The sequence below is a fragment of the Polypterus senegalus genome, chromosome 18 (genome assembly GCF_016835505.1).
Source record: "Polypterus senegalus isolate Bchr_013 chromosome 18, ASM1683550v1, whole genome shotgun sequence".
NCBI lineage: Eukaryota > Metazoa > Chordata > Cladistia > Polypteriformes > Polypteridae > Polypterus > Polypterus senegalus.
In genome coordinates this window covers 29,661,838-29,674,409 of record NC_053171.1, presented here as the reverse complement: position 1 = coordinate 29,674,409, position 12,572 = coordinate 29,661,838, and the positions used below count along the sequence as shown (strand labels likewise).

The 12,572-nt window shown below is 40.2% G+C and overlaps 1 protein-coding gene across 2 annotated transcripts in view; it reads right to left on the bottom strand.

Moving 5' to 3' along the window:
- Nucleotides 1–12,572, bottom strand: part of LOC120519085 (tumor necrosis factor alpha-induced protein 2-like) — a 49,009-nt gene that overhangs the window by 32,347 nt on the left and 4,090 nt on the right. The window contains exons 2-3 of one of the 2 annotated variants that reach the window (XM_039742179.1): nucleotides 11,888–11,965; nucleotides 7,994–8,077 (exon numbers count right to left, since the gene is read on the bottom strand). In XM_039742179.1, coding sequence (XP_039598113.1) covers nucleotides 7,994–8,077; nucleotides 11,888–11,897 — 94 coding nt within the window. In that variant the 5' untranslated portion in view covers nucleotides 11,898–11,965. The remainder of the gene's footprint in view (nucleotides 1–7,993; nucleotides 8,078–11,887; nucleotides 11,966–12,572) is intronic. The other variant, XM_039742178.1, reaches the window with a different exon arrangement.

Here is a 12,572-nt window from a genome sequence, read left to right as displayed (position 1 = left end):
CTATGACATACGTTAGGTAATGCTCACAACGTAAGTCACAAAACGCCATTTGAATCAGAAAACCCTCCCACAACTATAATCTTAACCACAGTGTAACATGGCCCTAATGTTAACCGTATTCTAATGCGATGGGTGTAACGCAAGACTGACCTCATGGGTACTGCGGTCTGCAATTACAGTGATCCCTCGCTATATCGCGCTTCGACTTTCGCAGCTTCACTTCATCGCGGATTTTAAATGTAAACATATCTAAATATATATCACGGATTTTTCGCTGGTTCGCGGATTTCATGTGTCTTTTAATTTATGGTACACGCTTCCTCAGTTTGTTTGCCCAGTTGATTTCATACAAGGGACGCTATTGGCGGATGGCTTAGAAGCTACCCAATCAGAGCATGTATTACTATTAACTAAAACTCCTCAATGATATACGATATGCTTCCCGTGTGGTGCTTGATTGTTTGCATTTTCTCTGTCTCTATCACTCTCTGCGCCTGACGGAGGGGGTGTGAGCAGAGGGGCTGTTTGCACAGAAGATACGGACACTCCTCTACAAAATGCCGCTTTATCGCGGTGCTTCGGCATACTTAAAAGTACAAAGCACGTATTGATTTTTTTTTTGATTGTTTGTTTTACTCTCTCTCTCTGACATTCTCTGCTCCTGGCACACATTCTTTGAAGAGAAGATATGTTTGCATTCTTTTAATTGTGAGAAAGAGATGTCATCTCTGTCTTGTCATAGAGCACAGTTTAAACTTTTGACTAATGGGTGTTATTTCATGTCTAGGGGGCTCTAATAATGTTAACAGTGTGGGAGAGTTTATAAGGGCTTAAAATATATAAAATAACCATACAAACATATGGTTTCTACTTCGCGGATTTTCATCTATCGCGAGTGTTCTGGAACGCAACCCCCGCGATCGAAGAGGGATTACTGTACACTCTTTTCTAACAGCGGCGTGGATACGGAGTCATAGCAGGGCATCAATATGCGCATGCGTACATCGCTTAGCTGAAGCCACGTCCGTGGAGCTGGGAGGCAGAGCTGCATCAATCCTATATGCTAACACACTCGTACAGTTCTTGAAGTTGAAGCTAAACGTAGATTTAGTCTATAAAGTGTAATTTATATTTAATAAACGATTATTAAATTAACAGTCAGGCACCTTGTACTTCATTTACTGCCATCTGTCTTTTTTAGCACATAATTTTTTTGGCAATAATTATACCCGTTAGTAGTGAATCTCTGTAGGTATCACATATCCATGGGAGGCAAGCTGTTAACAGTTACCAGATGGTCTGCTTGAAAAGTCCTTACATTTATTATTAAGATAATAAAACGTGAACTAAATCGAAAATTATCAAAGCATCTACGATGTGCGGCCCCTCTAGCGGACGGAAAGCAGTGGGCTTACACAATGACACTGACCGGGCATTCCCTTTGATGTGTCGACTAGCTTATTCTCTGGTAAACACACATTCTTATTATTGGAATCCAGCAGCACGGGGCGCGTGGATTGCCAGCTCACAGCAGCAAAGCCGCAAGCGTCCGTCCACCCCGGCTCGAGGCAGAGGCGCCAAACGACCGAATAAGGAGGTATTTAGGATCTGGAAGACAAAGTAAATACGTAAAATCCTAAACGGAACGAAACGGCATTAATTCCGGCACAGACCACCGCGTCACACCCTCTGCCGGTTTGAGCGTCCTCCCTAATTAAAAATATAAAATCCCGGTTGTGAATCATTCGAATCTGACGATCCAGTCTCCGGTCTATCGATTACGCTTCCTCCGCATGTTGTCTTTACTTGATTTCCCTTCAAATTTCCTCGGTCATTCCCCGATGTATCGTTTCAAGTATGACTTGTCGTTACTGACGCGGCGCCTTAATGTCACTTCATCGCTCTTCTCACAGGCGGCTGCGCTGCGCACACATGTTAGTCATAACTGGCTGCACGGCATCCCTCGGGAAAATGAAGAGAAAAAATATGCAACATCTAATTCCGCACGAAGCGCTTCTAAGTTACAAAGTATACGAACAGGTTTATCAGTCCATCCATTTTCTGAACACACTTTCCTTTTTCAGGGACAGGAGACCACAGTTTAAAGTAACTCGGAGGCCACATTCTCACTGTGCCAACATTAGGATCAAGAAATCATTTTAAACAAAAAAAAAAAACACGCAGTGGATAATAGATCAAGGATTGAGAGGAGGCGACGCGGCACAACAAGTCTGCCAGTGTTGAACTGCTGAAGTTAGAACCACTTTTCTGTCTAGCTAATATATATACACACACAAGTACACACACAAATCGATATACTCGGCTTTGGCTTCATTTTCCGAATTTTTAACATCTCGCCAGCTGGAGTTTTTTTTTTTTTTGCCTGTCATCTCTGGCAGTCTGACCGCAGCACCGGGTTTATCGTTAATCAGTAAAGACTTACAGGAGAATATAACGATCAACAATTAAGGACCCGCTTTATCTGTCGCGTCTATATTAATATATAATTGTATATTTATTTATCCTTATTATTATTGGTATTTTATTTATTAATTTGCATTCGTACTTATTTATAATTCATTGTTTTTCTTTATCCTTCTATTTTTCTTTTTCTCTTTTTGCCATTTTGTAAAGCTTTTTGAGCTTTTTAAAATGTGCTGTAGAAATAAATGTTGTACACACTATAAATAGATATATATATTGTTTACTTGCAATTCCTTATTTCTAAAGGTTGCACGTGTTTTGCTGAACTGAAATTAAACCCTCCGAAAAAATCTAATTATTATTTTGAAAAAAAAAAAAATCGAGTACTATGGCACGGTGCACTTTTAAAAAGACGAGTTCTGTAGTGGACTGTGACCCCTTGAAGAATCAGTTAAGGATTATTAATATATAGACAAAACAGAAATCATTCATATGTAGTAGGCTACCTATACTGGAAGAACAAGAACACTTGAACTCGGTCTGTGCTATGCTTTGAGAGTTAATTTAAAATCTGGAAACACAAATCTGCTAGCATATATTCAGGTTTTCTAATAGATCTGAATAAATGAAGGGGCTTAGAACCTTCATGTGGATTGTTCTTTTTGGCAGCCAAAAATGGTTCCCCAATGACATCGCTCTGTAGAGCCACTCTGCCACATGTATTTTTAAAAGTGTGCAACATCGCCACAAAGCTATGGCCTCAGACCTTGCCTGGGTGTCTGTCTGTGTGGCCCCTGCACGACCTCCCAGTGGGGTTCTGTTCCGTGTCACTTTAGGAAGTGGTGCAGGTTAAGTGGCTCTGCCACTCTAAATAAGTTTGCCCTCAGATGAACGGTATCCCGTCTGGGGTTGGTTCCTGTCTTGACTTTGAAAAAACTTCGGCTACAATCGACTTTGAAATGAAGTAAAAAAAAAAAAAATACCGGATTACTAGCCTGGGAGAACTTTAAGTATTAGCTTCGTTAATTAAGAAGGAAGTCGGGCGCACTGGGGAAGTCTAAACACGGGAGACGAAAACTTAAAACATCTGGCTGACTGTTTCACATTGGGATCAAATGTCGTATTAAGACGTGCAGTGGATCGGTTTTTAAATTTCTTCGGGTTAAAAAGAAACAGCGCCAGCCGTAAAGAATAAGTTAAGGAGCTGACAGCATCTGGGAAATGCCATGATTTTGTAAAGCTGCAATATATTCAGTGCACTCTTACAAGTCCCATCATTTGTCCTCTTTTGTCTTATACAGAGCAACATCTTTACGACCTGTGCTTTTGTGATAGTTCTAATATTTCCATACACTCGCATCATATTTGAAATACTTTTATTACAGTAGCCTAACAATTAAAGCGCCATCCTAAAAATCTATAGGCTATGCTTTTGGAGACCCGCCAGACTCAATGTTTTGATGAGCCAAGACGCAAATGTAAGCCAGTAAACAGAAATTCTCGAGCAAACGCTGTCTGTGAAAAAACAGTAATCCCGGTCGGTGGTCGCCTTGACGCTATATAAACAGCAAAACACTTACCTCTTTTAGTTAGGAACCAAGCTGGATGTAATAGTCCGAGTGTACGCGACGCCCAGATGACTCCACAAAGTAACAGATACAGTCGAGGCTGGGAAGCCCACTGTTTTATAATCCAGCCTGCCAGTCGCCCCGCCTCCTCCTGAAAATCCCACCACTGTATTTGGAAAACCCTGGGAAATGGCCCAGAACTGCGCAATCCACTCCGGGTAGCCCAGGAGATTTAGATCGTTTAGTGCAAAAGTCGTTCAAGCCGAGGCAACCCGGAGAGTGGCAGGCGGACGAAAAAGAGACGGAGACCGACATACTGGAGTGGAAGACAGACGGAGACGGCAGTCTGCCGCTGAGTCACAGATAAGCAGATGAGAAAGACACAGTATGGTATAGGTAGATAAGCACAGGACATTAATAAGATCTATACATAAGAAGGGCATTAGAGTACAGTCTTAAGAATCCTGGCTCTTTAAAAATCCTGGCTCTTTAATGACATTTATGGTTCTGTGCTCGGTTGTGTGGTTCCTTATTGCCTTGACAAAGCACCATTTTATTCTGAGAAGGCTTCTTTGCATGTGAAGTTGGTTGTGTTTGAAAAACTAATATGAAAAAAGTTGAAATCTTCAATGTATGGCAGGCTACAGAAGGACATTAACAGATTAAGAAAACCTGGACATAGTCTGTGTTATTGTATGCAACCAGAGTCCTTTTAAAATCAGTAACCCATTGGTATTTCTCAAGTCTGTCACCATTCATGGTTATCTACTGGTGCCTGTTACAAATCTAAATAAACAATTGTACTTTTGGTAATGTTCATGTGGAGCCACTCTGGCACCTTTAGTTTTAAGGGTGTAGATACAGCGTCTTCAGAAATTATGCAGACACCTTCACCTCTTACACATTTTGTTATGCTGCACCCTAGTGCTAAAATCATTTAAATTCATTTTTTCCCTCATCAAACAACACTCAAAATCTAAGAATGACAAAGAGAAAACAGGAGTTTGGCAGATTTATTAATAATGAAAAACTGAAGTATGTAATTGGCACAAGTATTCATAACCTTCACTCAGAACTCAACTGAAGCATGTTTGGCAGTCATTCCATCCTGCAGTCTTCTTGGGTATGATGTGATGAGCTTTGCACACTTGGATAGGGGGATTTTCTGCCATTCATCTCTGCAGATCCTCTCAAGCTCTGTCAGGATGGATGGAGAACATTGGTGGACAGCTATTTTCAGGTCTTTCCAGGTCAGGTTAGGTTGGGGAGAATGCACTGGTATAGTAAATTGCTGCACCCACCATACAACGAAACAGCTCGCGATCCTAGTTGGCAACCCCCAAGGCAGACACGCGGTCCAGCTCCAACCTCTGGAAATGACCATCTATTTGCCACAGTCAGGTGTTACATGGGCATCCCCTTCGCCTGGTCTAGCCGCTTGGGTCGTCAGCAATGAGGGTCCTGTGAGCCGGATCACCCTTGGGGAATTGCACGACTTGGCTGTAGTGCCATAACTGACACTCCCTCACAATGCAGGCAATGTGCCTCAGACTCTATGAACACCTGCTCATTCAACACAAAGTCAAACCAGTGGTACCCAAGGAGTCCCTGAAGAGACACAGTACTGAAGGAGTCCAGTCTTTGTCTCAGGTCAATGAATAGCATCCATGTCTCGCAACCATATAGCAAGACAAGAAGCACCAGGACTCTAAAGACTTGGACCTTTGTCCTTTTGCAGAAATATCGGGATCACCACACACTCCTTTTCAGTGACCTCATGATCCCTCATGCTTTCCCAATCCATCTACTGACTTCATAGGAAGAGTCACAAGAGACTTGAATGTCACTGCTGAGGTAAGTAAACCTCTCGACGAGGTCAACGCTCTCTCCGTAGACAGACACGCTGCTGATGGCTGTGCCCAAGAGGTCATTATAGGTCATTAGAGGTCTGGTCTTTCCAAAGATGTTTAACTGGGTTCAAGTCCAGGCTTTGGCTGGGCAGCTGAAGGACATTCTCAGTGTTGTCTCTAAGCCACTCCTACGTGTGCTTAGGGTCATCGTTCTGTTGGAAAGTGAATCTTCAGTCCAGTCTGATGTCCACAGCGCTCTGGAGCAGGTTTACATTAAGGATATCTCTGTACTTGACACCGTTCTGCTTTCCCTTATCACTAACTAGTCTCCCAGTCCCTTCTGCTGAAAATCAAACCCAAAAATGATGCTGTCACCACCATGTTTCACTGCTGGAATGAGAGTGGTGGTTGGTTTCCTCCACTTAGAACTGAGGCCAAACAGTTCAATCGGGGTGTTTCCTTAGACCAGAGAATCTTGTTTCTCATAGTCTGAAGGTTTGTACATGCCAAGCACGCGTAATCTATCCATTCAGCCATCAAGATCAGATTAGTGGAGTATTGAATTGATGTCATCTGAGAATTTCTGCAAGTGACATGACCTGCTGTTATATTTATAGATAGATGTGAAAGGAACTATATATTAAATGGGCAAATGTTCCTATACTTCATACTATACTGTACTGTACTTAAAATACCATAAATGTATGCACTGAATCAAAAGTTCTATCATAATCAGTATTACAACTAAAAAGAGAAAGAAATCAATTCCTTGCAAAGTCCTATTCCATACTGATATAGAACTCCACATTTTTGTCAAAATGCTAGCCATGTTTTTTTTTATATGTGACTGCAAATGCCAAGTTAGACGTTTTCCTTTCTATACAATTTTCTGCCTTTTTAGTTATTGGTTGTTCACACCATAGTGTGTATATATATTTATATATGTACAGTATTTATGTATTTATTTAAAGAGTTTATGTAAAAAGCCATATCTATCTATCTATCTATCTATCTATCTATCTATCTATCTATCTATCTATCTATCTATCTATCATATAGTGCCTTTCCTATCTATCTATCTATCTATCTATCTATCTATCTATCTATCTATCTATCTATCTATCTATCTATCTATCATATAGTGCCTTTCCTATCTATCTATCTATCTATCTATCTATCTATCTATCTATCTATCTATCTATCTATCTATCTATCTATCTATCTATCTATCTATCTATCTATCTATCTATCTATCATATAGTGCCTTCATATAGTGCCTTTCCTATCTATCTATCTATCTATCTATCTATCTATCTATCTATCTATCTATCTATCTATCTATCATATAGTGTGCCTTTCTATCTATCTATCTATCTATGCCTATCTATCTATCTATCTATCTATCTATCTATCTATCTATCTATCTATCTATCTATCTATCTATCTATCTATCATATAGTGCCTTATCTATCTATCTATCTATCTATCTATCTATCTATCTATCTATCTATCTATCCAGCCTGCCAGCTCTGACCCTTTGCTTGAGGCTCATGACAAACATTTATCTCCTTTGGTCAGTCAGGAAATTGATTTTGTCTTTTGAGAATGTGACACTTTGCCCTGTGATTGTCTTAAGCATTCCTCAGAATGGTGCAGGATGTCAGTGAGTAGTCACACAAGTCACAGCTCAGTGTGCTCAAGATGGGCAGGCCCTGCATGGCCCTTCACCCTGTCTGGTGTGTCACAGTATGGCTTTGTTCTGAAGGATGCACTATATATAACTGTGCAGCCTTTACTGTCCACTTCTCAATTCCCACAGGAATGTTTAAACTGTTTCCATTTTGCCTTTATTTGTGTTATTCTTTTGGTTCTCATTATAGATTCTTTATTTTGTGTGTTACCCATACAAGCACAAAAAGGCTGTCTGCTGACCGTGCACCCTTGAGTAGAAGAGAAGACAGCACAAGTATCTCTTTCTATGACTCTCATGCACAGCTCACAAGTGACTCTGCCATCCACACCACCAGGGGACTGTAAGCAGAAGGCTTCCAAATCCCAGCTCGGCTCCCAACACCACTCCTGCATGCACTTCTCTCCATTCTCACTTCTCATTCTCATTCTGATTTGGTTAACTAGAGACCGGGGACTCACCAGATGTGTCTTCTGTGTCTGTGGTGTTTGTCACATTCTCCAGACTGGTTCCCAAGCTTGGAGGGGGTTCCACAGGGGTCTTATCTTTGTGTTGATTCATGAAAACAAAGAGAAAGGAAAGACTTCAAAATCTGGGGTTTGTTACAATAAACCACTCCTGCCAATTCTGATTCTGAAAAGCTTTGAATTTTAGTTGAGCAGATTTATTGAATTTGAGAGAAATTGAAACTCTTTCAGAATTCTCTTTTCAGCATTTTTCTGGGAGAATGGTGGTGGGTTCGCAGTATCAATATCATTTGGCATCGCAGTCACACGAGCATTTGATGACGGGATCAGGTAAGGTGACTATGAGCCATACAAACACAGTCTGGGAAGTACGGGAAGGAGAGGCAGTGTGAATGGATGCACATTATGTGGAAAAGGTGACAGTTTACACGAGACGGGTCTAAATATGAGACTTTTTCATTTAGGATACAAACACGTCACACTGGGAGGGCGCCATAGGCCACCCAGTACACATAACGGTCTGCTAAAGAAATTTACAACAAAATAAAAAAAAGCAAGTTTACAGGGGATATTATAGCAAGTGACCAGGGAGAATGAATTAAAAGGGTGGAACATTGAAATCATAAGTTCAGCAATAACAAAAGATGGAGATCTAGAAATAAACCATAGAATGCAAACAGAAAATTGGAAAAATGTATCATGAGTGTTATATGACTGAGGAATCCATGAAAGAGTGGAGGGTAAAGTGTATAAAACAGAGGCAAGACCAGCATTGTTGTATGAATCTAAAATCTAATGGTGCATGAAAGGAAACTGAATACTCGAGAAATGAAGATGTTGAGATGGACGTGTGGAGTAACGTAACTTGATAAGATGAGAAATGTGGAAATCAGAGGTAGAGGAATAGAAAGAAAATACAGGAAGGAAAGGCGTGCCTCTAGAGAAAAAGAGGCAAACAAAGCGGAGAGAAGAATTTTGGATATGGAGGTGTCAGGATGGAGAAGAAGAGGATGACCAAAGAGAAAGTGGATGGATTGTGTGATGGGAAATCAAAGAGAGAAAAGAGTTTCAAGACTGGAAAAGGATGCTGGTCAAACATAGCGACCCCACATTAAAGTGAGATAAAGTTTACAAGAAGAAGACTCTAGGAGATGACCCAAAAATGAAGTGGGAGACCATCACTCCACGGCCACAAAAGGACCACAGAAACAGGCGTTCATAGGTGTTGTCAGTGTCTGGGTTTTCAGCCAGTGTGTTACAACACCAAGAAGAGCAGAAGGATGTCTAAGCTTAATATTCTGTAATAATAAGGACAAAACTCGGAGAGCAGAGGTCATTGAACTGTCAAGATCTTGTGATCATCAGCCAGTACATTACACCTCACAGTGTTAGATGTCAGCAAAGCAAGTTTATTGCAGATTCAGCACAGGCAAAAAGAAACAACTGCCGTGAAATTTTGGGTATGGAGAGGGTTGAGGAGCAACAGGATCGGTTCAAAGCCATAAGACATACAGATGATGGAAAAGCACCTCCTCGGATCTGAAGGCACTTCAAGTCAAAGAGAAACCTGCAGCGAATGACAGCAGTATTAAGAAAGAGGTTAAGATGAGATAATGACTTTTTATTACATTTTTTTATACATTCCCATGGAACTAAAAAACGATCTTGGTGTCATTTCTGGGCTTCTGATACGCAGAGAATTGATTCCTGTCAATAGTTTTGTGATGAATGCATCGGTTGAAAAGAGGAAATTATTTCATGTCCTTTCTGATGGCACTTTTTATTTTGACTATGCTGCCACTGTTTTGGGATTCCCGTCACTCGTTGATGTATCCCATGATCCTCTGGGACCTTGTGGCAGTGACATCATTGGCGCCACCATTTAAAGATCACCCAAGCAGTTCTAATGTATCTGAAATGGGACCACTTGCTATTTTTACTAGTTTTGATTAGTGGTTCATCAATTTAGCTCTGCTCCACTCATTGACTCCTGGTTTTGACCTTTATCTGCGTTGGACTCTGTTCTTTCTTCTTGCCAGCAATTAACTGTTTTTCTGGTCTTACAACCTTTTCTTAGTAAGAAGGATTAACAAGGATTTATGAGCACATGAGAGCAGCCGTCAAGCCAGAAATTAGAAATGGCAGATGAATGATACAGTAGAACTTTATTAGCAGAAATTTAAAAGACTAGGGGGCTCTGCCCCCTGCTTGCTTCGTTCGGCAACCCCCATGTGGTCCCTACGCGCTAGTCGTTTCCTGGTGCTTTGCTTTTGGATAAACATGAATATCAGCTCTGTCTTTGATATCTCCGTCTTTCGAATCTATTATTGCTGACAATTCGTCACATGTTGGTTTGTTATATATGTGAGCGTGGTCTTTCGGATTCATGTAGAAATCCAAGAAACTTCGTTGTCTGTGTTTTTCAGATAAATTTCATGTAAAGTGCGATAGCGTTGGATTTATTGATTTGTATCCATTATTGGCTGTAGAATTTCTAATACGTCTGATCGTTTTATTCTTTTGATTCTATGTTGTATCGCTTCTCCATGAACATAAATATACACCTGACCGAATTGTGGTTTCTTTGAAATTAAACTTGCAGTAGCTCTATCATATCACCTGTCCATATATTCGATCTCTTTTTTGCTCTTCCGTTATTTCACTGAGTAATAATTTCCGTTTGTTTGCACTAATGCGATCTTTACTATCAGTTTTCTGAGACTGTCGAATTTTAGTACTTTCATTATCTCTAACCTGCTCTGCATGTGTATCGTGCCAACGTTTTTGAACCTCTTTACGACGTTCTACTTTGTCTTCTGCTCTTTTCTTCTTCTACTATTTGTCTTTTATTTCTTCCCCTGCTTGGACCTGTTAGGTTTTCAATCCATCTCTTGGCACAAAGTCTTGTCTCGCAGGACGTGAAATTATCTCTTTGAAACTGTCTCGTCTCGTCTCTCTGAAAAAGTCTCATCTCGTCCCAAGGTTATTTTATATAATAGAGAGATGATCCTAAGAGGTCCTTTCAATAGTGTAGCAGTCAAAACCAGATGCAGTGTGATAGGAGCATTAACGGAAAAAGGATTAGAATTAAAGTTAAGATTGAGACAAGGAAACATCGGTTGTTTGGGCATATAAGAATGGGATACAACAAGTTGATAAAGGCCGTGATGCTTGGTAGGATTGGAAGGAGTGAGGAAAAGACAAACACTGAGAAGAAGATGGCTGGGTGACATTAATGAATGGAGTGGCTTGAACATTCAGTAAGTGGTCCCTACAGTGCGATGAGAGAGATTGTCAAGCACGTGAGCATCAGAGGTATTGCATGATTTTGGATCTGAAAGAAATACAGGGAAGGATTTGGCTGCGACACGACCTTCTTCCAGTAAAAATTCCACAACCACAGGAAGTCATACATCACACTGGAGCAGACTTCTGAGGAAGGACAACTCGTTTAAAAGGCTATGAAGAGAATAGATATTGCTATTGACACCTCTACACATTTATTTAAACCAGTAGTTCTCAACCTGTGGGGCGGGCCCCCCTAGGGGGGCGCGAAGTAACAAAAAGGGGGCGCAAAGATGTGAAAAAAAGAAAACAAGAATCGAAAACATGAAAAATGCATCAATTGAAACCAAAACAAATTAACTTAAACTACATTCTGATACTAGAAAAATAAATATAGAGTTAGATAAATGTCGATAAAAGTTAAGTAGGCATAATAAAATATGCATCTATGATATATCATTAATTAAAAAAGAACAAATTGGTATTAGTGGGCTCCTTTGAAAAAAACGTTAATGGGGCGCGATTAAAACTGTTATGAAAACTCGGGTCGCAAATACTTAAAGGTTGAGAAACGCTGATTTAAACTGTTTCAGGGGTTTTCACCATCGAGCATTAAACGGGGTCACTTGTGGTGCCAAAGCCTTCATCATTTTCTGTTCTTCATGTCACAGTAACTGCAGGCTATATTAAAAAAATGAAAGGTTATTTGTAGACAAAAAAAAAAGAAGTAACAAGGATTAAAAAGGCTATAATTAATTAAGTGACTGAGACTAGATAACATTTACTTAAGCTTGCCCAAGAAAGCTCATGGTTATATATTTAACCTTAATGCACTGTTTTCCAGAAATAATTGAATCCTGGGGAAATTCCCAAAGCCAGGATGCTGTCAAGCGTGAATGCCATTCTTTAAAAATCTGATATGTCCAACATATGACTTTTCTTTTATTTTGTTGTGATTTTAGCACTATATTTTATTTTGTGAAATTAAATGGGTGAATCATATCTTGATGAAACAAGAATATAAAGTATTTCACAATTGTGCTGCAGGTGGGCACAGTAAAATAATACATTTTTATAATGAATGTACATCTGTTTAAATGTACTTACTATGCTATTAACTGTGTCATAATTTTTTTTTTTGGCCTGAGATCTGCTCTCCGGGGATCCCACGGTGTCAAAGTTCAAATGGATCCCCTCACATCACCACCTCCACCAAAGACACCCCACCGGTACACTCATATCACACATCAGGAACATCACACATGTAAATAATAAATCAGGTACACGG